Here is a 25832-nt window from a genome sequence, read left to right as displayed (position 1 = left end):
CACACACCTCGCCCCGTCTGCAAATAAGACATGACATGGTTCCTGCTTTTACTTTACAGCCTGTGAAGCACTTTATTGCCGTACTGGGATTGTAAATACATCAACTGTTGGACTGATTTTATATAGGAAATAATATTCCATTGTTCACGGTGGCAGAGGGGTTAGTGCGTCTGCCTCACAATACGAAGCTCCTGCAGTCCTGGGTTCAAATCCAGGCTCGGGATCTTCCTGTGTGGAGTTTGCATGTTCTCCCCGTGAATGCGTGGGTTCCCTCCGGGTACTCCGGCTTCCTCCCACTTCCAAAGACATGCACCTGGGGATAGTTTGATTGGCAACACTAAAAAATTGGCCCTAGTGTTTGAATATGAGTGTGAATGTTGTCTGTCTATCTGTGTTGCCCCTGCGATGAGGTAGCGTCTTGTCCAGGGTGTACCCCGCCTTCCGCCCGATTGTAGCTGAGATAGGCGCCAGCTCCCCCCCGCGACCCCAAAAAGGGAATAAGCGGTAGAAAATGGATGGATGGATGTTCTGAATATCTCCCTGATAATAATGAGACTTTTATATGTCCGTCCAGGACCTTCAGCAGTCCACTCAGCCGTGGTGGAGGATCCAACTTTTTTTGTGGGAGCCGGTTCTCTTTGGAACCTGGGATGGTGTCTTTACCACGTGCATGATTAACATCTTTGGGGTAGTCCTGTTCCTGCGCACAGGCTACTTGGTGGTGAGTACATGCTGTGGTCCTCCACTGTCCTGGAAAAGTCTAAGTTATAGGACAAATATAATAAGGACCCAAACAAGTTTTGCATTGAATATTGAACAAGCAAGGCTTATATAACTTTATAGTGACATGCAAAATCGAGTTATGTTGGTATATTGTAGCGTCCCGGAAGAGTTAGTGCCGCAAGGGGTTCTGGGTATTTGTTCCGTTGTGTTTATGTTGTGTTACGGTGCGGATGTTCTCCCGAAATCTGTTTGTCATTCTTGTTTGGTGTGGGTTCACAGTAGAGGTGCGCAAACAGGCAATTATATCATCCGCAACCGCATCACCAAAGTCGTCATCCACCCGCCGTTCACCCGAACCAACATTTTATCAGAACCGCAACCGCCCGTTGAAATACATCAGAGGTCGGCCACCTTTACCACTCAAAGTGCTATTTAAACCAATTTCACAGAGTAAAGAAGACAATGGGAGCCGCTAACGTTCTCGCGAATATCCAATGGAGTTCATCCTGATGACAAGAATAAGGGCGTGCTGTGAAGCCATTGCCTTTGACAACTTCAACAACATGTACAACCCGATCGTTAGTCCAGCAACAAGTTGTATGCAGCTTCCTCTAACACACGTACAAGATTGCAAGGCATACTGGGTGACACAGAGTACACTAATGGTTGTGATATAAACAACTGTAACATTCTTACTAATACGCGCCAAACAAGAATGACAAAAACATTTCGGGAGAACATCCTCACAGTAACACAACATAAACGCAACACAACAAATACCCAGAATCCTTTGCATCCGTGACACTTCCTGACTATATTATACACCCCGCTAGCAGCAAACCCCGTCACCCCCCCTCCGCCTCCGTGTGTCGTTAAGGTGGGCGGTGTTGGGGGCACGGGGGTGTAAAATATATTCAGGAAGTCTCATGGATGCAAAGGATTCTGGGTATTTGTTGTGTTGCGTTTATGTTGTTTTACTGGGAGGATGTTCTCCCGAAATGTGTTTGTCATTCTTGTTCGGTGTGGCTTCACAGCGTGGCGCATATTAGTAAGTGTTAAAGTTGTTTATATCACAACCATCAGTCTACTCTGTATCACCCAGTATGCCCTTCAATCTTGTACGTGTGTTAGCGGAAGCTGCATACAGCATGTTGCTGGACTGGCAAACGGTTCGTACATGTTGTAGAAGGCGTCAAAAGCAATTGATTCACAGCACGCCATTATTCTGGTTATCTGGATGAGCACCATCGGATATTCGCGAGAACGTTAGCCGCACCCATTGCCTTCTTTACTTTGTAAGACGGGTCAAACTAGCTCTTTTAGTGGTAAAGGTCGCCGACTCCGGATATATAACAACGGGCGGGTGGCGGGCGGTTGCGGTTCTGATAAAATATTGGTTCGGGTGGATGACAACTTTAGTGATGCGGTTGCGGATGATATAATTGCCTATCCGCGCATCTCTACTAGCAACACAATAGAAAGATAAGGGATTTCCCAGAATTATCCTAGTAAATGTGTCTAAAAACATCGGAATCCGTCCCAATCGCGTTTGTTTTTTGTTTTTTACTTTTTACTTTTTTTTTCTAGTCCGTCGCTATCAGTATCCTCAAACACAAATCTTTCATCCTCGCTCAAATTAATGGGGAAATTGTTGTTTTCTCGGTCCGAATAGCACTTTTTGTTGGAGGCTCCCATTATAAACAATGTGAATATGTGAGGAGCCATCAACATGTGACGTCATCGTCTGCTACTTCCGGTAGAGGCAGGGCTTTTCTCTTAGCACCGAAAGTTGCGAACTTTATCGTGGATGTTCTTTACTAAAGCTTTCAGCAAAAATATGCGAAATGATCAAGTATGACACATAGAATGGACCTGCTATCCCCGTTTAAATAAGAAAATCTCATTTCAGTAGGCCTTTAAGGTCCAAGCTTACATCACACTCAAATTTTTACTACATGCCTTTGGTAAGTGCCGGAGTGAGAAGAGTTTATAAATTAATTAGCGCCCGGCGGGAATTCAAGGAAATACGGTAAATTGAGAACAAGAAGTAAACAAAAGTTTTAGCAACTGCTATGTAATGGAAAAGAGGTATGATTAAATAAGCGCTGCTTCTTCCTACTCCTTTTCGAACATGTTGAATAGAGAAACTGTGGTGTGTCATGTTGTATGCTTGCATGTTCCAAATAAACACAAACTTATACAATGTAGTATTATAATATTGTACTAGTGCAGGGGTCGGCAACCTTCAGCCCATTTCCCCCCAAATAAAACCCACCTCCAGCCGAAAATTATGTTCGATTCCTAAAATGACGATAACACCACTTTTAGTTTCGTTACACTTGTAGTATAAAATTTGTGAAACCAAACACAACTCACATTTCATTTCTGGGTACAACGAAGCGTATCACCAAAATGTTTTGAACCTTAAAAAAAAATGTCCCTTATTATTAATGAGTTAAGAAAAATCTACTTTGTCCAATAGTCTCAAGGCATTGCATATTAAATTGGACTAAAAAGAGAAAACCTCGTCATCAATGAAAGCAAATTAATACAAATGTAAATATACCACATTTTTTCTATTTTTTTGATCCATCCATTGCTAGATTGAACGCTGAAAACAACACTTTGTGGACGCCATCTGTGCTCCCCAGTCTTTGCTGTCGTCCAGCATTTTGTTTTTGTTGACTTTGTAGCCAGTTCAGTTTTAATTTCGCTGTCAGGCCTTCCCCTGACAGTTTGTCTATGTTCCAGTTTTTTCCTCTGCATTTGTCTGTTTCCTCTGTCTTTAGTTCCTGTCTAGTGCTCTTATTTTGTCAGCTTCCTGTCCTTCCCTGAGTGCTGTGTTCCTCCTCAGCTGTGGCTGATTGGCACCCGGCCGCACCCGTTGCCAATCAGCCCGCTCCTATTTTAACCTGCTTTGCCTTGTGTCAGTTGTTGGATCCTTGTATTGTCATTCGGACTTGTATTGTCGTTGCCTCATGTCACTCTTGTGTCTTTGCTACCTGTCGTGTCTGGCATCATTTCAGCTACTACCTGTCGTGCTACATCTCGTCCCGGTCGTCGTAGCGGTAAGCTGTTTTTGTTAGCTTTTCTGTTTGTTATCCTCTAGCTTCCATGCTAAAGTTCCTTTTTTGTTTCTCTAGCTCCCAGTGCTAGCTCTCTTAGTTTGTTATTCCGCCCACGTGCATGCTTTTTGTTTGTTCCTGTGTAGTTTTAATTCAATCAGGTTTTCATATACCATGCCTGCTTCCATCTCTGCATCTCGGGGTTCGACATCAACAAATACCCCTGACATAGCCTTCCCTAAGCTTCAATGCCTTTTCTTAGGGGAACTCACGTTTTTTATATATTTGGTTTAAGCATTGGACACTTTTTTACCTGCACCCTGCCTCCCACAAAACAAATAGCTACCGGCTGCCCCCTACTGATATGGAAGAGTATCACAGCGCTCTTATTGCCACAGGACATTTTGTCTTTATGTTGCAGTGTCGCTGGACTCTTTGTGTCATTTTGCAGGGGAACACGGGCGTGCTTGCCGCCCTGCTGCTGGTCTCCATGGTGGTGGGTTTTGCTTTGGTCACAGTCCTGTCCGGGATTGGCGTGTGCCGGCATTGTGGGGTGGGAAGTGGAGGTGTGTACTCCATGGTGTCTACGGTCTTAGGAGGCCGAGTCGGGGGGACTGTGGGTCTCCTCTACGTGTTCGGACAGGTGAGTAACCAGAATAGAGATCGACCGATTATTATTATTATTATTATCACCGCCGATATTTGGCATTTTGACCTAAATCGATATCAGCCTTTCTTATTTTTCAGTATCTGCTTCTTTTTTTATTATTTTTTTACAACAGAAACACATCAAAATATATGCATATATGATACTAGTATTTGGTATTTATAAAATAAAAAAATAATAAAGTGGATAATAATAATCAATGCTTAAGCACCAACACTCTTCCTATGTAATAAAATAGTCATCTTTTTGCTTATTTAATTAGTTTGAGAATAAAATATTCTTCCCCAAATATGTTTTGATATCTGACAGGGCCTTTTTTCGAGTTCTTGTGTGAATTGTTAAAGTTAAATTACCACTGATTGTCATGCATTTGATCCATCACCCTTTGATCACCCCCTGGGAGGTGAGGGGAGCAGTGAGCAGCAGCAGTGACACCCCTCTCTTTCTCTCCTACAGTACGTGTCCTATGCTTGCCTGTCAAAACTTTACATTTTTGCCAGGAAATCCAGTTTTTGTCCTTCCCTGGTGTTTTCATTTTGGCTACTGCAGCGTAGGCTCATTATATTGAGCGCCACAAGTTTCATGATCAATCAAATAACAATGCGACAGAGATGGATGGACAAAAGATATCTATGACTTTTTTTTAATATCTTTACACATATGAGATGATCTTATAAGTAAAGAGAAGCAGGCTGTCATGCCCGTTAATCTGGTTTTATGTTTGATCATGTTTTGTTTTGTTTTCTGGACTCTTTTTGCGTTTGCACTTCATTGTTTTCTTGGTCACCATAGCTACTCATTAGTTTCCACCTGGTCCCCCGAGTCACGACCCGATCATCAGCCTCTCACACCTGTTTCTAGTTACCACGGCCACTATTTATGCCACTTGCTTTCTGTTCATCGTTCTGGGATCTTCACACACTCACACACCCTACCAGGTAGCAACAGCTACCTGAAGCTAGTTTTGTATTTATGCCTCAGTGCTAGTATTGTTTTGTTTATGCCACAGCTAGTGTATTTTGTTTCGTTTGTATATAGTCATGCCATTGTGCTGTTTAAGTTTATAGTTACTTATCGTTCATACCATCGAGCAAGTGTTTTTGTTTTCCCTGTTTTTGTATATATTATATAAATAAAGGATGTACTCACAGTCACGTCTCGCCCGTGCACTACATTCTCTGCATCGAAGAAACAACTTTAATCCAAGCCATGTTGTGACACAGGCAGCAGCTCACACATTCTCATACTTTCTGTAACATCCAGGAAGAAATGTCAGCTATCTTGAAAAATGTCTAATCTATAATCCACGTGAAGGAGCCCAGAATTATTTTTATTTAAATGTTGAAAACATTTCAGGAGGAAACTTTACAATGTATTTAAATCCATCAAGTGTTATAACATGGTATAAAATGGAGTAAATGAGTTATTGTGTCATATTTTTACCAATTTTCCCAGGAGATGTTCCATATTTAGAAATAAAATAATGATGTTCCTCTTAGAGGCCTTAATAAAGGCGTTTGATGTTTTTTGATTATAAATTAAACACAACATCAAACATTATGTCACTACTGGTCCAAACTTTACTGAAAAAAAGTATGTTAAAACAACTTAAAGTCTTGTCCAGATGTTTACTGACATGTAATATTCATTTTTAAATAACTTTTACTGTAATTCATCACCTAGGTCTTCAGTGATGTCCGACTTCAATGATTACGTCTCAAAACATCATCATTTATGTCACCACATTACCATTGCTGGAGAAATACTATACAGAAACACATTCACGCACTACTGGGCATTGTAATACCATCAACCGTGTACAAAACTGGTTATTATCTGGCGTATTTAAAAATCAATAAACCCGCGTCAGCAATTAAAACATATCTTATGTGATACTGTAAAAATTAAAATTGCAAAAAAACAGATTCGACAAAATATTTGATGTTCAACTTTTGCAAATAATAATTAACTTAGAATTTCATGGCTGCAACACGTGCCAAAGTAGTTGGGAAAGGGCATGTTCACCACTGTGTTACATCACCTTTTCTTTTGACAACACTCAATAAACGTTTGGGAACTGAGGAAACTAATTGTTGAAGCTTTGAAAGTGGAATTCTTTCCCATTCTTGTTTTATGTAGAGCTTCAGTCCTTCAACAGTCCGGGGTCTCCGCTGTCGTATTTTACGCTTCATAATGCGCCACACATTTTCCATGAGAGACAGGTCGGGACTGCAGGCGGGCTGGGAAAGTACCCGCACTCTTTTTTTACGAAGCCATGCTGTTGTGACACGTGCTGAATGTGGCTTGGCATTGTCTTGCCGAAATAAGCAGGGGCGTCCATGAAAAAGACGACGCTTGGATGGCAGCATATGTTGTTCCAAAACCTGTATGTACCTTTCGGCATTAATGGTGCCTTCACAGATGTGTAAGTTACCCATGCCTTGGGCACTAATGCACCCCCATACCATCACAGATGCTGGCTTTTGAACTTTGCGTCGATAACAGTCTGGATTGTTCGCTTCCCCTTTGGTCCGGATGACACAATGTTGAATTTTTGCAAAAACAATTTGAAATGTGGACTCGTGAGACCACAGAACACTTTTCCACTTTGCATCAGTCCATCTTAGTTGATCTTGGGCCCAGAGAAGCCGGCGGTGTTTCTGGATGTTGTTGATAAATGGCTTTTGCTTTGCATAGTAGAGCTTTAACGTGCACTTACAGATGTAGCGACAAACTGTATTTAGTGACAGTGGTTTTCGGAAGTGTTCCTGAGCCCATGTGGTGATATCCTCTAGAGATTGATGTCGGTTTTTGATACAGTGCCGTCTGAGGGATCGAACGTCACGGTCATTCAATGTTGGTTTCCGGCCATGCCGCTTACGTGGAGTGATTTCTCCAGATTCTCTGAACCTTTTGCTGATATTATGGACCGTAGATGTTGAAATCCCTAAATTTCTTGCAATTGCACTTTGAGAAACGTTGTTCTTAAACTGTTTGACTATTTGCTCACGCAGTTGTGGACAAAGCGGTGTACCTCGCCCCATCCTTTCTTGTGAAAGACTGAGCATTTTTTGGGAAGCTGTTTTTATACCCAATCATGGCACCCACCTGTTCCCAATTAGCCTGCACACCTGTGGGATGTTCCAAATAAGTGTTTGATGAGCATTCCTCAACTTTATCAGTATTTATTGCCGCCTTTCCCAACTTCTTTGTCACGTGTTGCTGGCATCAAATTCTAAAGTTAATGATTATTTGCAAAAAAAGAAAATGTTTATCAGTTTGAACATCAAATATGTTGTCTTTGTAGCATATTCGACTGAATATGAGTTGAAGATAATTTGCAAATCATTGTATTCCGTTTATATTTACATCTAACACAATTTCCCAACTCATATGGAAACGGGGTTTGTAGTTTCCCTTTAAATATCCTTCTTGAAAATGGCCTTGCAAATATATGTGTTGTCTTGTCTATTCATAAAAGATGCTGATCAGGCGTGTTGGCTGACTTCTTAAAGTTTACTCCACAGCGTGCTCATCAAAAACATCCAGCTACATTCAACAACGTAAACGCATGCTCTTCACTACCGTGGCATGCTGGGTAATGTAGTTCTTATGTTACCGAGCTCATAAGATCACAATATATATCTGCTTTAGGCCATCTAGAAGGCCTTACTGACAACAGCTTGTGATTTGATTGGCTATCGCAACTGTCTATCAACTGTATGCGCATGTTCACTTACAGTGCACAGACGCCCGCATTGTTGATTCTGAAGGCCCTAGGCAGATTTGGTACAGTATGGCAACATCCATCCATCCATCCATCCATTCATTTTCTACCGCTTATTCCCTTCGTAGTCGTGGGCAACATAAGCTAGCTGAATTCTGATTGGATAAAAACTCTATATCCTGAAAACAACAGCCCTGGAAGGAGCATAATATGACATGAAGAGAATATCCATCCATTCAGCCATCTTGGGCAGCTCTCCCAAACCACTTCGTCCAGCTCCTTACGGGGAGATCCCGAGGCGTTCCCAGGCCAGCCAGGAAACAGTCTTCCCAACGTGTCCTGGGTCTACCCCGTGGTCTCTTACTGTTCGGACGTGCCCGTACACCTCCCTGTTCGGGTGGCATCCTGACCAGATGCCCGAACCACCTCATCTGGCTCCTCTCCATGTGGAGGAGCAGCAGCTTTACTTTGAGGTTCTCCTGGATGGCAGAGCTTCTCACCCTATCTCTAAGGGAGAGCCCCGCCACCCGGCGGAGGAAACACATTTCGGCCGCTTGTACCCGTGATCTTGTCCTTTCAGTGATAACCCAAAGCTCATGACCATAGGTGATGATGGGAACGTAGATCGACCGGTAAATTGACAGCTTTGCCTTCCAGCTCAGCTCCTTCTTCATCACAACGGATAGATACAGCGTCCTCATTACTGAAGATGCCGCACCGATCTGCCTGTCGATCTCACGATCCACTCTTCCCTCACTCGTGAACAAGACTCTGAGGTACTTGAACTCCTCCACTTTGGGCAAGATCTCCTCCCCAATCCGGAGATGGCACCCCACCCTTTTCCGGGCGAGAACCATGGAATCGGACTTGGAGGTGCGGATTATCATCCCAGTCGCTTCGAACTCGGCTGCGAACCGATCCAGTGAGAGCTGAAGATCCCGGCCAGATGAAGCCATCAGGACCACATCATCTGCAAAAGGCAGAGACCTAATCCTGCAGCCACCAAACCAGATCCCCTCAACGCCCTGACTGCGCCTAGAAATTCTGTTCATAAAATTTATGAACAGAATGGATAACAAAGGGCAGCCTTGGCGCAGTCCAACTCTCACCGGAAACAGGTCCGACTTACTGCCGGCAATGCGGACCAAGCTCTGACACTGATCGTACAGGGAGCAGACAATCCGTTACCCCATACTCTCTGAGCACTCCCCACAGGACTTCCCGGGGTAGACGGTCGAATGTCTTCTCCAAGTCCACAAAGCACATGTAGACTGGTTGGGCAAACTCCCATGCACCCTCAAGGACCCTGCCGAGAGTATAGCGCTGGTCCACAGTTCCACGACCAGGACGAAACCACACTGTTCCTCCTGAATCCGAGGTTCGACTATCCGGCGTAGCCTCCTCTCCAGTACACCTGAATAAACCTTACCGGGAAGGCTGAAGATAATATGAATCCTTTCAGATATTTACGAAAAGGAAATTAAAAAATACTTTTATGTTTAATTATGATCACGATTTCTGGTTGTTTGGCCAGCAGAGAAGGCCTTGCTGGCCCTGACGGCACACCACTGAAATAATATCGCCTCCAAATATCACCTATCGTCGTCCTTGACTACTAATAGTAATCCGTATCGGCCCTGAAAAATACAATCGGTCGATCTCTAAACCAGAATTGGACATTTTTCCCATTTCAGAATTGCTGACTACATGCCACCCTCCACAGTGTGTGGCCGCCGCCATGTACATCACTGGCTTCTCCGAGTCGGTGGCCGAGCTGCTCGGTCTTCAGAACCAGTGGGCGGTGAGAGGTGTGTCAGCCGCGGTGCTGCTGGGCCTGCTGGGAATCAACCTGGCCGGTGTCAAGTGGATCGTGCGACTCCAGTTGCTGTTGCTGGCGGTGCTGGTCGTCTCCACTCTGGACTTTGTCATTGGCACCTTCACGCACCTGGACCCGGGTAAGTCTACGGTCATGGATGTCTGCTTGGGCTCTCTGGGTGTGGTGTTAAAGAAGCAGTAGAGTGTAAAAACAAGTTGACTTTATATGTTTAGTTATTGTCAGAGTTAGTTTGAGACGAACCCCAAGATGCAGAGAAGGAGGGAGGAATTTTGCAGGAAAACATGATTGTTGTACCCCTTTGGTTTGTTCTTGTTTTAGTATGTAGTAAATAATCATTAACTTTAGAATTTGATGCCAGCAACACGTGACAAAGAAGTTGGGAATGGTGGCAATAAATACTGATAAAGTTGAGAAATGCTCATCAAACACTTATTTGGAACATCCCACAGGTGTGCAGCTAATTGGGAAAAGGTGGATGCCATGATTGGGTATAAAAAACAGCTTCCCAAAAAATGCTTAGTCTTTCACAAACAAAGATGGGGCGAGGTACACCCCTTTTTCTACAATTGCGTAAGCAAATAGTCAAACAGTTTTAGAACAACGTTTCTCAAAAGTGCAATTTCAAGAAATTTGGGGATTTCAACATCTACGCTCCATAATATCATCAAACGGTTCAGAGAATCTGGAGAAATCACTCCACGTAAGCGGCATGGTCGGAAACCAACATTGAATGACAGTGGCCTTCGATCCCTCAGACGGCACTGTATCAAAAACCGACATCAATCTCTAAAGGATATCACCACATGGGCTCAGGAACACTTCAGAAAACCACTGTCACTAAATACAGTTTGTCGCTACATCTGTAAGGGCAAGTTAAAGCTCTACTATGCAAAGCGAAAGCCATTCATCAACAACATCCAGAAACGCCGCTGGCTTCTTTAGGCCCAAGATCAACTAAGATGGACTGATGCAAAGTGGAAAAGTGTTCTGTGGTCTGACGAGTCCACATTTCAAATTGTTCTTGTTTTAGTATATAGTAAAACAAGAACAAACCAAAGGGTTACAACAAAAGGCGCGCACGAGGCGGACAACAAACAAAAACGCCTAGTGTGGAAGTTAGCAGGTATCGAGCAACATCCAGAAACGCCGCTGGCTTCTCTAGGCCCAAAATCAACTAAGATGGACTGATGCAAAGTGGAAAAGTGTTCTGTGGTCTGACGAGTCCACATTTCAAATTGTTCTTGTTTTAGTATATAGTAAAACAAGAACAAACCAAAGGGTTACAACAAAAAGCGCGCACGAGGCGGACAACAAACAAAAACGCCTAGCGTGGAAGCTAGCAGGTATAGAGCAAGAAACAGAAGTCGTACTTATAATATGAAAACAAACTTGGAAGCAGGGAACAAAAGACAAATAAGCTACAACCACTATCAAATATAGCTTATCGCAACGCTGCATTGACACGAGCGACAATAATCCTGCACTGACTGGAGGAACAAAGCAGGTAAAATAGGAGCGGGGCTGATTGACACCAGGTGTGGCCAGGTGCCAATCATTCACAGTTTAGGGGGAAAACAGCGCACAGGGAAAAAAACAGGAACCAGACAAAATAAGAGCGCTGACAGGAACTAAAAACAGGAAATACTAAACACACACAGAGGAAAAACTAAAACATGAACAAACTGTCAGTGGCAAGTCTGACAGTTATGTTTCATTGTATCCATTTAACCGAGATGCAAACCAGGAATTATAGTCTTCAAATTATGTGTTGTTGAGTGTCGGTGCTGTCTAGAGCTCGGCAGAGTACCATGTAAAACTCTTCCATATCAGTAGGTGGTAGCCGGTAGCTAATTGCTTTGTAGATGTCGGAAACAGCGGGAGGCAGTGTGCAGGTAAAAAGGTGTCTAATGCTTGAACCAAAAATAAACAACTGGTGAGTGCCCCTAAGAAAAGGCATTGACGCTTAGAGAAGGCTATGCAGGAAAAAAACTAAAACTGAACTGGCTACAAAGTAAACAAACACAGGATGCTGGACGACAGCAAAGACTTAGTGCGGAGCAAAGACGGTGTCCACAGTGTGGATCCGAACATGACATGACAATCAACAATTTCCCCACAAAAAAGGATAAAAACAACTGAAATATTCTTGATTGCTGAAACAAAGTAGATGCGGGAAATATCGCTCAAAGAAAGACATGAAAGTGCTACAGGAAAATACCAAAAAAGAGAAAAAGCCACCAAAATAGAAGCGTGAGCAAATTGTCCAATCGTTTAAGAACAACATTTCTCAACCAGCTATTGCAAGGAATTTAGGGATTTCAACATCTACTGTGCGTAATATCATCAAAAAGTTCAGAGAATCTGGAGAAAGTAAGCGATGATATTTTGGACCTTGGATCCCTCAGGCGCTACTGCATCGAAAAGCGACATCAGTGTGTAAAGGATATCACCACATGGGCTCAGCAACACTTCAGAAAACCACTGTCAGTAACTACAGTTGGTTGCTACATCTGTAAGTGCAAGATACAACTCTACTATGCAAAGCTAAAGCCTTTTATCAACAACACCCAGAAACGCCGCCGGCTTCGTTGTAGCATTAACAGCAGATGTCGATGCTACAACAGTTGTGTGCATTAGAAAAAAATATATAATTATATACACACACTAAAAAAAAACTATGAAAAAATATGGAGAAAAAACTGACAAAATATAAAAGAAAATCCAACAGGGAAAATATTAGTGATTAAATCTTCAGCAAGTAGGATCAGACGTTTTTGTAGTTCTTGAACCTGATTGGTGTGTCTGCAATTAAGCAAGGATGTGTTGGCGCCCCTGAGTGTTGTTTACCAATCTCATTTGAAAGTCACTGCTTTGGAATATGCAAGGAAGTGACATCATAATGTGCACCTGTGTCTCAGGTGTACAGGTGTGAAGCTCACATATCTGCTCTGCTCTTTTGCTCCTTTAGTGAAGGATAACTTGTATTTATTAAACAGTTATCAAGCAGCATACTTGCCAACCCTCCCGGATTTTCCGGGAGACTCCCGAAATTCAGCGCCTCTCCCGAAAACCTCCCGGAAGAAATAATCTCCCGAAAATCTCCCGAAATTCACGCCCCTTCCAGCTCCATGCGGACATGAGTGGGGAGAGCCTGTTTTCACGTCTGCTTATAAAAAGCTTGCCTGCCCAATCTCGTTACAACATCTACGGATTTTAATAAAAAAAACTGCACACGCTAGGAGACGAAGCAGAAGAACGAGGAAGTTACAGCCATGGCGACGACATCTGTAATAGAGTGATTCTATGTTGTCTGTTGCCATCTCCTGGTGAATGTTGGCTATAGCGTTGTGGGGTTGCTTTTTGATTGGCCAATGATTTACGTGGTGATGTGCACCTGACGGCATGTGACTCTCGCCAGTACGCAAATGGCAGAACAAAGGTTACTCAAATAGTGAAAGGTAAGTGTTGTTGTTGTTTTTTTTTTTTAGTAACCAGCAAGCCCAGTACAGTTAGTAGAACAACTGTGTTTTTATTACTGTCTATTTGATAGGTACGGTCTGAAATTCAACTATTTCTTTTATTTATATATATATAATAAAATAAATATATATAGCTAGAATTCATTGAAAGTCAAGTGTTTCATACACACACATATATATATATATGTATGAATATATACGAAATACTCGAGTTGGTGAATTATACTCGTCCCCTCTTAACCACGCACCCCGCCCAAACCACGCCCCCCCTCCCCCCCACACACACACACCAAGTCCCCCCACCCCCACCTCCCCAAATCCGAGGTCTCAAGGTTGGCAAGTATGTTAAGCAGTGGCACAAACATTCATGTCATTTCCAAAACAGAAAGTGCAAGATTGTCAGAGACATTTTAAAACAAGCTATGAGTGCACTTTTGTGCATGATGTCACTAAATGACGTATCAAAACAACACTAAATTAAAGTGTACTTTTTGTACATAAGGCCATTACAATGGTTTAAAACAAATAAAGTGCACTTTTGTGCATGATGTCACAGAAGATATTTCAATAACTGTCAAATAAAAATGAGCTGCATATCAAATAGTGTATGTCCTTCACTATGTGGTAGGTTACTACGGGCGTTATCGCCTTCTGTTGTTGACTATGTTATTCATAAGTGTTGATCTGGAAATAGTTGCTTCAGCATTTTGTGGGTGTGGCACCAAACGGAGATGTTGACATGCGGAGTTTCAAGCACTCCTTATTCTCGAACGGGTGACTTTTCATATGATGCTACATTAGCAGTGGTGCTACTTTTTCTAGCAACGCTTTTGCCGCATAATAGTTCAACACCCTCCCGCTTGAAGCCAAACCACCGCCGGACGATGGATCCCGTGCTGTTTTTCTTGGGAATTAATTCTTCCTTCATTTGTTACAAGATTCACTGTTATGATCCGATAACCGGATCATATTCTGTTTACGTTGTCTAAGTCACTTGTGTTTTCAGCACCTCTTGATTTTGTTTGTCTCAGTTGCCATGACGGCAAATTACATTCACCTGCCTCTGGTTAGTTCTCGGGATGCGCACCTGTTGCCAGGGCACTAATCAGAGGGCTATATAGTCCATGCCCTGGCCTCACTCGGGCTGGGTTCCTAGTTTGTTTTCATACAACAAGTGACGACGTCTGTTTCTTGCTCGCTACCTGCTAACTTCCACGCTAGGCTCTTTATCTTCTAGCTCCCATGCTAGCTCTTTTAGTTTTTTGCCTTAAGTGCTATGAGCACGTTTTTCTTGGTTAAAGTCTGATTTATTTCTAAATAAAGAATTAGTTCCTACCTTCACATTGTGTCCGAAGCCCGTCTGCATTCCTGGGAGAACGAATTCCGCACCACGATGCGACCCGGTCGTTACATTCCCACCTTCTTTCTCTCGCATTACCACTGACCGCACCGTTAGCATCACAGCTAACGTTACCATGTCGCTACCTGTCTGCTCCGTGGGAGCGTGTGACGTTGCACATGTAAGAAGGTGCGCTTGTTTTATGTCTCTGTGAGAAGGAGCGACGAGAAAGAGTGGGAAGAACCTGCAGTGTAATGCCAGCTGCTAAAAGCAACTGTGTGAGAACGTATACTTGAATATCACGATATAGTCATTTTCTGTATCGCACAGAGACACACCCGCAATATAGTATATCGATAGATCGATAGATGGATCGGTTCGCAGCCGAGTGTGAAGCGACCGGAATTAGAATCAGCACCTCCAAGTCCGAGTCCATAGTTCTCGCCCGGAAAAGGTTGGAGTGCCATCTCCGGGTTGGGGAGGAGACCCTGCCCCAAGTGGAGGAGTTCAAGTACTTAGGAGTCTTGTTCACGAGTGGGGGAAAGAATGGATCGTGGCATCGACAGGCGGATCGGTGCGGCGTCTTCAGTAATGCGGATGTTGAATCGATCCGTTGTGGTGAAGAAGGAGCTGAGCCGGAAGGCAAAGCTCTCAATTTACCGGTCGATCTACGTTCCCATCCTCACCTAGGGTCATGAGCTTTGGGTCCTGACCGAAAGGATAAGATCACGGGTACAAGCGCCCGAAATGAGTTTCCTCCGCCGGGTGGCGGGGCTCTCCCTTAGAGATAGGGTGAGAAGCTCTGCCATCCGGGAGGAACTCAAAGTAAAGTCGCTGCTCCTCCACATCGAGAGGAGCCATATGAGGTGGTTCGGGCATCTGCTCAGGATACCACCCGAACGCCTCCCTAGGGAGGTGTTTAGGGCACGTCCAACCGGTATGAGGCCACGGGGAAGACCCAGGACACGTTGGGAAGACTATGTCTCCCGGCTGGCCTGGGAACGCCTCAGGATCCCCCGGGAAGAGCTAGGCGAAGTGGCTGGGGAGAGGGAAGTCTGGGCTTCCCTGCTTAGGCTGCTGCCCCCGCGACCTGACCTCGGATAAGCGGAAGAGGATGGATGGATGGATGGATATATCGCCCAGCTCTACTTGAAAGTTTTCAATTTCAGCCCAAAACACTTTAAATGTGCTCAAATCTGCATGTTTTTGAACAACAGAGTGATGAAGCGTGATAGGACTTTTTTAATAAATACATAAAAATAAAAAAAAGAGCAATATAGAGCAGGGGTCTCCAACTTCCTACTCACTTTACCTGGGGGCCACTGGATGCAGAGTCTGGGTGAGGCTGGGCCGCAAGAAAAGATTTCTTAAAAAAAATGTCCTCAGCAAGTCTAGTTGCATAATGACGTTTCAAATTGTATTCCTTCTACAAATAAGACACGTCGGGTTGCCAATGGGCTCAACAAAAAGATATTGCATCTCCCACTTTCCCTGAAATTGTCTTTGCTCATCACTAAACCTTCTCTTCACTGCAGGCTTTGGAAAAGACACGTTTGGGGTTGTGGAATATATTTGTAGTTAGCCGACGCACGGAGAATAATGTTGTTCCCGCAATGTGTGTCGTTGCGCTTTTCCTCCCTACAGCAACACGGCGGTCGGCGGATAATAGCCAGGAAAGTACCTGGATAGCGAGCGCAAAAAAGTGAGGGCTCCCGCAGTGTTATCCGGCGTCATATAGAAATATATGTAGGCAATGCAAATTTCATCCATCCATTTTCTATCGCTTATTCCCTTTGGGGTTGCGGGGGGCGCTGGTGCCTTCCTCAGCTACAATCGGGCGGAAGGCGGGGTGGCGACTTGTCAATTAAACAATAAAAAAAACAAATAGCGGTTTGAATTGGTCCAGCTTATCGGGGACTGTTATTACTGACGGACAGGTGTCGCGGTGTGACTGCAGCCAGGCAAGTAAGAGAACTCTCGTCTCCATGGCAACGTCTCTGTCGCTTTCACTCATTTGCTGCTTATCCACTAATGCAGGGGTAGGCAACCAAGAATGTTGAAATAGCCATTTTGGACCCAAATAACACAACGCTGTCAAGTGCCATTCATATAAAACTCACGGGCTTTCATATTAAGGTGGGGGCCGCAAAATAACGTCCCGCGGGCCGCGTGTCTGAGACCCCTGATATAGACAAACTGCGCAATTACATGCGCAGCTTGACGAGAGACGGCTCTTTTTATAAATTACTGACGAGAGCGGTGACGTGCTGGAAGGGGAGGCAAGTGATGCAGTGCCTCACCTCCCACCAGGTGGCTTAACCATGAGATGTTCCAAAACGAAGCAATAAAATAAAACAAGTTTTAATATTTCTCTTTTTATTTATGCTTTCTATTTGATTTTGGTGTGGTTCCCGGGGGTGGTAGAGCGGCCGTGCCAGCAACTTGAGGGTTGCAGGTCCGATCCCCGCTCGCCATCCTAGACACTGCTTTTGTGTCCTTGGGCAAGACACTTTACCCACCTGCTCCCAGTGCCACCCACACTGGTTTATATGTAAAAATTAGATATTGGGTTTCACTATGTAAAGCGCTTTGAGTCACTAGAGAAAAAGCGCTATATAAATATAATTCACTTCAATTCCTGTATATTTAAAAAATGTTCATGGTCAAAATCACGGAAATTCCATGTTTCCTGTTAAAAACAACGCAGCAGATGAGAAGTGAGGCAGACACGGGCGGTGCCTCCACGGCTACACACAGTGTGTATTGGTCGTGCGTGCAAGGGGGCGTATGCTTGTTGCCGCGTGGAAAAGGCAGGTCTTGAGGCAGCAAGTACCTCTGCCTCAAGGTAGGGGGCGATACATTGTAGACTTGCAGTTCAAAGCCTCAGCAGTACTCTGACTCGCCCCACACTGGGAGAAGTGGGGGCGCTCAAGCTAGCAGACACAGGTCTCTCCAGTGGAAGCCAGCATTTTTTTCTTTTCTTTGAACTGTATTTATAACAAACATGGCAAATATTGTTTAATTTCTTGGAATGAAATTGAATTAAATCAATGTTTCTGCCAGTATGGAGGATTATATACTGTATCCAAGATTAAATACTTCACTAGACAAAATGAATGCGGTCATACAAAGTACATTTTCATAGAGGTTAACTTTTGCTGCTTCAGATACAAATACAGAAAGGTAATATACATGTGACGTCTCGGTGGCATTGTGGTGACAATAATTTATTTATACTAACCAAAACAGTCTAAGAACCAAAAACACTTGCTCGAAGGCACTAACAAACAAAAAAAAAAAAGCGCTAGCATGAGCTCGGGACAAACAACTGAAATAGCATGGGAGCTAACGCACACGAAGGTAGTTACCACCAGGCTGGAAAGAGCGACGTCAACTGTAGCGTGAAGCAAACAAGAGTCCAAGAAAGAATGTCCAACAAAGGCGGTCTTAAATAGGGGGATAACGAACCAAGGGCAGGTGCGTGTGATCAAAGGAGAGACAGGTGACACTAAATGGGTAACTATGACAACGGAACAAAACCAGGAAGTGCCACAAAGAACTGAGGAAGACAAATACTAGACAGAATGTGATAACAAACAGAACCAAAACCAGAATATGTCTTGATCCAAGACGTGGATCATGACAATACACTCAGAATACTTGATTTATTTTGTTAATAGCAAATGGGACCAAAAAGTATTTAACAACAACTTTGTCAAATAGTGTTTGGACGTATTTATCATATCATAATATCATTATGATAACGTTTTTATGAAAGCAAATAACTCCCTTTTTTTTCCTTTAACTCTAATGTGCAACCTAAATCAATGACTAGAGCTGCATGAATTTAAGTAAAAAATAAGAAAAGTATTAATGCCTCACCTGGTGTTTAGTTCACTGGACGAGAGGTGAATAGGATGTGTTTTTTTCTGAGGGGGAAAAAAAGGCATGTTTTCTGTTTAAAAAATATAATATTGCCCAAATATTACAATAGTTGATTCTTGATTTTTTTTTTTAAAATGTGTCTAGTTATTTCACACCAGCAGATGTCACTAAATAAACACTTTTGACAGCTCTTTTTTTCCACAGGACTGTTGAGCTCATTAACATTCCTATTTTTAAATAAGTTCAATACAGTTCTCATTAAAGTTTCTCATTTAAAAACTATATTTCTTTGACAAACCCCGTTTCCATATCAATCAATCAATCAATGTTTATTTATATAGCCCCAAATCACAAATGTTTGAAAGGACTGCACAAACCATTACGACTACGACAGCCTCGGAAGAACCCACAAAAGGGAAGGAAAACTCACACCCAGTGGGACGGCAGTGACTATGAGAAACCTTGGAGAGGACCTCAGATGTGGGCAAAACCCCCCCCCCCGGACCGAAAGCAATGTCGAGCGGGTCTAACATGATACTGTGAAAGTTCAATCCATAGTGGCTCCAACACAGCCGCGAGAGTTCAGTTCAAAGCGGATCCAAGACAGCAGCGAGAGTCCCGTCCACAGGAAACCATCCCAAGCGGAGGCGGATCAGCAGAGTTGATCTTGCCGATTGTATTGTACATTTAAGTCTCACCTTAAAACTCATTTGTATACTCTAGCCTTTAAATAGACTCCCTTTTTAGACCAGTTGATCTGCCGTTTCTTTTCTTTTTCTTCTATGTCCCACTCTCCCTTGTGGAGGGGGTCCGGTCCGATCCGGTGGCCATGTACTGCTTGCCTGTGTATCTGCTGGGGACATCTCTGCGCTGCTGATCCGCCTCCGCTTGTGATGGTTTCCTGCTGGCTCCGCTGTGAACAGGACTCTCGCTGCTGTGTTGGATCCGCTTTGGACTGGACTCTCGCGACTGTGTTGGATCCATTGTGGATTGAACTCTCACAGTATCATGTTAGACCCGCTCGACATCCATAGTCATCATTGTCACCGACGTCCCACTGGGTGTGAGTTTTCCTTGCCCTTATGTGGGCCTACCGAGGATGTTGTGGTGATTTGTGCAGCCCTTTGAGACACTAGTGATTTAGGGCTATATAAGTAAACATTGATTGATTGATATATCCCGGCAAGAAATCTGCTTTCAAAAGACTCCGGCTTATTAGTGATTCCTAGAGCCCAAAAAAAGTCTGTGGGCTATAGAGCGTTTTCCGTTCGGGCTCCAGTACTCTGGAATGCCCTCCCGGTAACAGTTCGAGATGCTACCTCAGTAGAAGCATTTAAGTCTCACCTTAAAACTCATCTGTATACTCTAGCCTTTAAATAGACCTCCTTTTTAGACCAGTTGATCTGCCACTTCTTTTCTTTCTCCTATGTCCCCCCCTCCCTTGTGGAGGGGGTCCGGTCCGATAACCATGGATGAAGTACTGGCTGTCCAGAGTCGAGACCCAGGATGGACCGCTCGTCGGGACCCAGGATGGACCGCTCGCCTGTATCGATTGGGGACATCTCTACGCTGCTGACCCGCCTCCGCTTGAGATGGTCTCCTGTGGACGGGACTTTCGCTGCTGTCTTGGATCCGCTTTGAACTGAACTCTCGCGGCTGTGTTGGAGCCACTATGGATTGAACTTTCACAGTATCATGTTGGACCCGCTCGACATCCATTACTTTCGGTCCCCTAGAGGGGGGGGGGTTGCCCACATCTTAGGTCCTCTCCAAGGTTTCTCATAGTCAGCATTGTCACTGGCGTCCCACTTGATGTGAATTCTCCCTGCCCACTGGGTGTGAGTTTTCCTTGCCCTTTTGTGGGTTCTTCCGAGGATGTTGTAGTCGTAATGATTTGTGCAGTCCTTTGAGACATTTGTGATTTGGGGCTATATAAATAAACATTGATTGATTGAGGTTGTCCCCAACCGATACAGGCGAGCGGTCCATCCTGGGTCCCGACGAGCGGTCCATCCTGGGTCTCGACTCTGGACAGCCAGTACTTCATCCATGGTCATCGGACCGGAGAGTGGGACATAGGAGAAAAAAGAAAAGAAGCGGCAGATCAACTGGTCTAAAAAGGAGGTCTATTTAAAGGCTAGAGTATACAGATGAGTTTTAAGGTGAGACTTAAATGCTTCTACTGAGGTAGCATCTCAAACTGTTACCGGGAGGGCATTCCAGAGTACTGGAGCCCGAACGGAAAACGCTCTATAGCTCGCAGACTTTTTTTGGGCTTTGGGAATCACTAATAAGCCGAGTTGGGAAATTGTGTTAGATGTAAATATAAACGGAATACAATGATTTGCAAATCCTTTTCAACCCATATTCAGTTAAATATGCTACAAATACAACATATTTGATGTTCAAACTGATAAACTTTTTTTTTTTTCAAATAATCATTGACTTTAGAATTTGATGCCAGCAACACCTGACAAAGAAGTTGGGAAAGGTGGCAATAAATACGGATAAAGTTGAGGAATACTCGTAAAACACTTATATAGAACATCCCACAGGTGTGCAGGCTAATTGGGAACAGGTAAGTGGGTAAAAAAAATAGCTTCCCATAAAATGCTCAGTCATTCACAAGAAAGGATGGGGCGAGGTACATTCCTTTGTAAGCAAATCGTCAAACAGTTTTAGAACAACATTTCTCAACGAGCTATTGTAAGGAATTTAGGGATTTCACCACCTACGGTCCGTTAAATCATCCAAAAGTTCAGAGAATCTGGAGAAATCACTGCACGTAAGCGATGATATTACGGACTTTTGATCCCTCAGGCGGTACAGCATTAAAAAAAACGACATCAGTGTGTAAAGGATATCACCACATGGGCTCAGGAACACTTCATAAAACCACTGTCAGTAACTACAGTTGGTCGCTACATCTGTAAGTGCAAGTTAAAACTCTACTATGCAAAGCCAAACCCATTTGTCAACAACAGCCAGAAACACCGCCGGCTTTGCTAGGCCCGAGCTCACCTAAGATAGACTGATGCAAAGTGGAAAGGTCTGACGCGTCCACATTTTAAATTATATTTGGAAAAAGAGGACGTGGTGTCCTCCAGAACAAAGAGGAAAAAAAACATTCGGATTGTTATAGGCACGAAGTTCAAAAGCCAGCATGTGTGATGGTATGGGGGTGTATTAGTGTCCAAGGCATGGGTAACTTACACATCTGTGAAGGCACCATTAATGCTGAATGGTCCATACAGGTTTTGGAGCAACATATGTTGTCATCCAAGCAACGTTATCATGGACGCCCCTGCTTATTTCAGCAAGACAATGCCAAGTCATGTGTCACAACAGCGGGGCTTCGTAAAAAAAGAGTGCGGGTACTTTCTTGGCCTGCCTGCAGTCCAGACCTGTCTCCCATGGAAAATGTGTGGCACATTATGAAGCGTGAAATACGACAGCGGAGACCCTGGACTGTTGAACGACTGAAGCTCTACATAAAACGAGAATGGGAAAGAATTCCACTTTCAAAGCTTCAACAATTAGTTTCCTCAGTTCCCAAACGTTTATTGAGTGTTGTTAAAAGTAAAGGTGATGTAACACAGTGGTGAACATGCCCTTTCCCAACTACGTTGGCACGTGTTGCAGCCATGAAATTTTAATTTAATTATTATTTGCAAAAAAAATAAAGTTTATGAGTTTGAACACCAAATATCTTGTCTTTGTAGTGCATTCAACTGAATATGGGTTGAAAATGATTTGCAAATCATTGTATTCTGTTTATATTTACATCTAACACAATTTCCCAACTCATATGGAAACGGGGTTAGTATTTTTTTTTAATTTTTTTTTCAAGTTTTAGTGGATTTTTGTTTTGAATCCGGCCCACAGGAAGTGGACTTTCCTGTTCTCACCGCTTGTTGACTTCCTGTGGAGGAGGAAGCGAAAGGTGTCAAAGCATTAAAAGCCTGTATTTGAAAATACAGCCTCAACGCTAAAATAGTGGCATGTTCGGGTTTTTCCCACTTTGTGTTGTGGACACCTAATGTTTGGCAGATGTCCAGCAGGTCCCTGGGACAGCCCAGATTAGTCTGCACTCGCTTGACTCTCAGCTACTTCCTGGAGAAGAAGCCTCTGTGGGTCACCATACTTGGACCGAAAGATCATGTCAGTGCATGGATGTCACTTTTAATATCCAAAAGCAATATGACAATATTGAATGGAGACGAGTCAAATACTAGTGCCAGGCGGAAAACGGCCTCTCGGACTAATGCTTGTCCCTTTAGACCAGGGGTCACCAACGCGGTGCCCGCGGGCACCAGGTCGCCCGTAAGGACCAGATGAGTAGCCCGCTGGCCTGTTCTAAAAAATAGCTCAAATAGCAGCACTTACCAGTGAGCTGCCTCTAATTTTTAAATTGCATTTATTTACTAGCAAGCTGGTCTGGCTTTGCTTGACATCAAGATGTCACACCGTGGTGAGGGAAGTTTTTCCGTCTTGTGATCCATCCATCCATCCATCTTCTTCCGCTTATCCGAGGTCGAGTTGCGGGGGCAACAGCCTAAGCAGGGAAACCAAGACTTCCCTCTCCCCAGCCACTTTGTCTAGCTCTTCCCGGGGGATCCCGAGGCGTTCCCAGGCCAGCCGGGAGACATAGTCTTCCCAACGTGACCTGGGTCTTCCTTGTGGCCTCCTATCGGTGGGACGTGCCCTAAACACCTCCCTAGGGAGGTGTTTGGGTGGCATCCTGACCAGATGCCCGAACCACCTCATCTGGCTCCTCTCGATGTGAAGGAGCAGCGGCTTTACTTTGAGTTCCTCCCGGATGGCAGAGCTTCTCACCCTATCTCTAAGGGAGAGCCCCGCCACCCGGCGGAGGAAACTCATTTTGGCCGCTTGTACCCGTGATCTTATCCTTTCGGTCATGACCCAAAGCTCATGACCATAGGTGAGGATGGGAACGTAGATCGACCGGTAAATTGAGAGCTTTGCCTTCCGGCTCAGCTCCTTCGTTACCACAACGGATCGGTACAACGTCCGCATTACTGAAGACGCCGCACCGAACCGCCTGTCGATCTCACGATCCACTCCTCGCCCACTCGTGAACAAGACTCCTAGGTACTTGAACTCCTCCACTTGGGGCAGGGTCTCCTCCCCAACCCGGAGATGGCATTCCACCCTTTTCCGGGCGAGAACCATGGACTCGAACTTGGATTCGCTGATTCTCATTCCGGTCGCTTCACACTCGGCTGCAAACCGATCCAGTGAGAGCTGAAGATCCCGGTCAGATGAAGCCATCAGGACCACATCATCTGCAAAAAGCAAAGACCTAATCCTGCGGTCACCAAACCGGAACCCCTCAACGCCTTGACTGCGCCTAGAAATTCTGTCCATAAAAGTTATGAACAAAATCGGTGACAAAGGACAGCCTTTGCGGAGTCCAACCCTCACTGGAAATGTGTTCGACTTACTGCCGGCAATGCGGACCAAGCTCTGGCACTGATCATACAGGGAGCGGACCGCCACTATAAGACAGTCCGAAATCCGATACTGTCTGAGCACTCCCCACAGGACTTCCCGAGGGACACGGTCGAATGCCTTCTCCAAGTCCACAAATCACATGTAGACTGGTTGGGCAAACTCCCATGCACCCTCAAGAACCCTGCCGAGAGTATAGAGCTGGTCCACAGTTCCACGACCAGGACGAAAACCACACTGTTCCTCCTGAATCCGAGGTTCGACTATCCGGCGTAGCCTCCTCTTCAGTACACCTGAATAAAACCTTACCGGGAAGGCTGAGTCTTGTGATCTATGTGTTTTATTTTGAAAAGCTACCCTCTTGTTTCATATCACGGGTCCTTCCTCTTGTGTCACCAGTCTGACGCCATCCTTGATTCCTGGTTGTTTCCACCTGTTCCCCATCACTCCCACGTCCTATTTAAGCTCACTTCTCCGTTCGTCCTTTGCCAGATCGTCTCGTCTATCGTGCCTTTCTAGCGTCCATGTCCATGTCCTTGATTGGCTCCTTGTCTTGCTCCTGTTTTCCTGGTTTTTGCTGTAATTTGGAGTTTACGTTTTCCTCCTTCGAGCGTCCTTGGTTATCCTTCGTATTCCTAATTGGTGAGTTTTTGTTTTTCCAAATTTCGAATTTATTACCTCATTGATTGAGTGATTTTTTTTTGTTATTTATAGTTAGTGTTTATATATGGTCGTTTTGGTGTTTTTTCCCCCTTTTGGAGCGCTTTTCGTTTATTCTTATTAATATTCTTTTTTTTGTTAGAATTTCCTTAGATTAGTATTACTCCTTATTTTTGTGGAGTGATTTTAAGTTATTTGTTTATCCTCGGAATTATTTTTCCGCGTGTTGATTATTCTTGTGAAAAACTTTTTGCATTGGAGGTAAAAAGTTGTTTCAAAATAAAAGCTTTATTTTTTTTTTAACTTCTTCTCTGCATCTGGGTCCTCTCCTTACTCCGAGTCGTAACACAAGAGAGACAAAACTCAATAGAATGAAAATCCAAGAAAATATTTTAAAGACTTGGTCTTCGCTTGTTTAAATGAATTCATTCATTTTTTTAATTTCCTTCTTATTACTTTCAGAAAGACAATTTTAGAGAAAAAATACAACCTTAAAAATGATTGTAGGATTTTTAAACACATATACCTTTTTACCTTTTAAATTCCTTCCTCTTCTTTCCTGACAATTCAATCAATGTTCAAGTGCATTTTTTTTATTGTAAAGAATAATAAATACATTTTAATTTAATTCTTCATTTTAGCTTCTGTTTTTTTCGTCGAAGAATATTTGTGAAATATTTCTTCAAATTTATTATGATTAAAAGTCAAAATAATGATTTGTCTTTGTTAGAAATATAGCTTGGTCCAATTTGTTATATATTCTAACAAAGTGCAGATTGGATTTTAACCTATTTAAAACATGTCATCAAAATTTTAAAATTAATCTTAATCAGGAAAAATTACTAATGAATTCTTTTTTTAAATTTTTTCCAAAAAGATTCAAATTAGCCCGTTTTTCTCTTCTTTTTTTTGGTTGAATTTTCAATTTTAAAGAGTCGAAATATATTTATAAAAAATATTTATCTGTTTCTATATATA

At 43.6% G+C, this 25832-nt stretch overlaps 1 protein-coding gene across 3 annotated transcripts in view; it reads left to right on the top strand.

Moving 5' to 3' along the window:
- The window catches only part of slc12a8 (solute carrier family 12 member 8), an 86987-nt gene that overhangs the window by 5129 nt on the left and 56026 nt on the right, over window positions 1-25832 (top strand). For 2 of the 3 annotated variants that reach the window (XM_061879900.1, XM_061879899.1), the window contains 3 exons: window positions 575-721; window positions 4240-4431; window positions 9906-10137. In XM_061879900.1, the coding sequence (XP_061735884.1) occupies window positions 671-721; window positions 4240-4431; window positions 9906-10137 (475 nt within the window). In that variant the 5' untranslated portion in view covers window positions 575-670. Of the gene's footprint in view, window positions 1-574; window positions 722-4239; window positions 4432-9876; window positions 10138-25832 lie in introns of those variants that run through there. The other variant, XM_061879901.1, reaches the window with a different exon arrangement.

Source organism: Nerophis ophidion, linkage group LG19 (assembly GCF_033978795.1).
Source record: "Nerophis ophidion isolate RoL-2023_Sa linkage group LG19, RoL_Noph_v1.0, whole genome shotgun sequence".
Classification (NCBI taxonomy): domain Eukaryota; kingdom Metazoa; phylum Chordata; class Actinopteri; order Syngnathiformes; family Syngnathidae; genus Nerophis; species Nerophis ophidion.
This window is presented reverse-complemented; position numbering and strand designations above follow the sequence as displayed.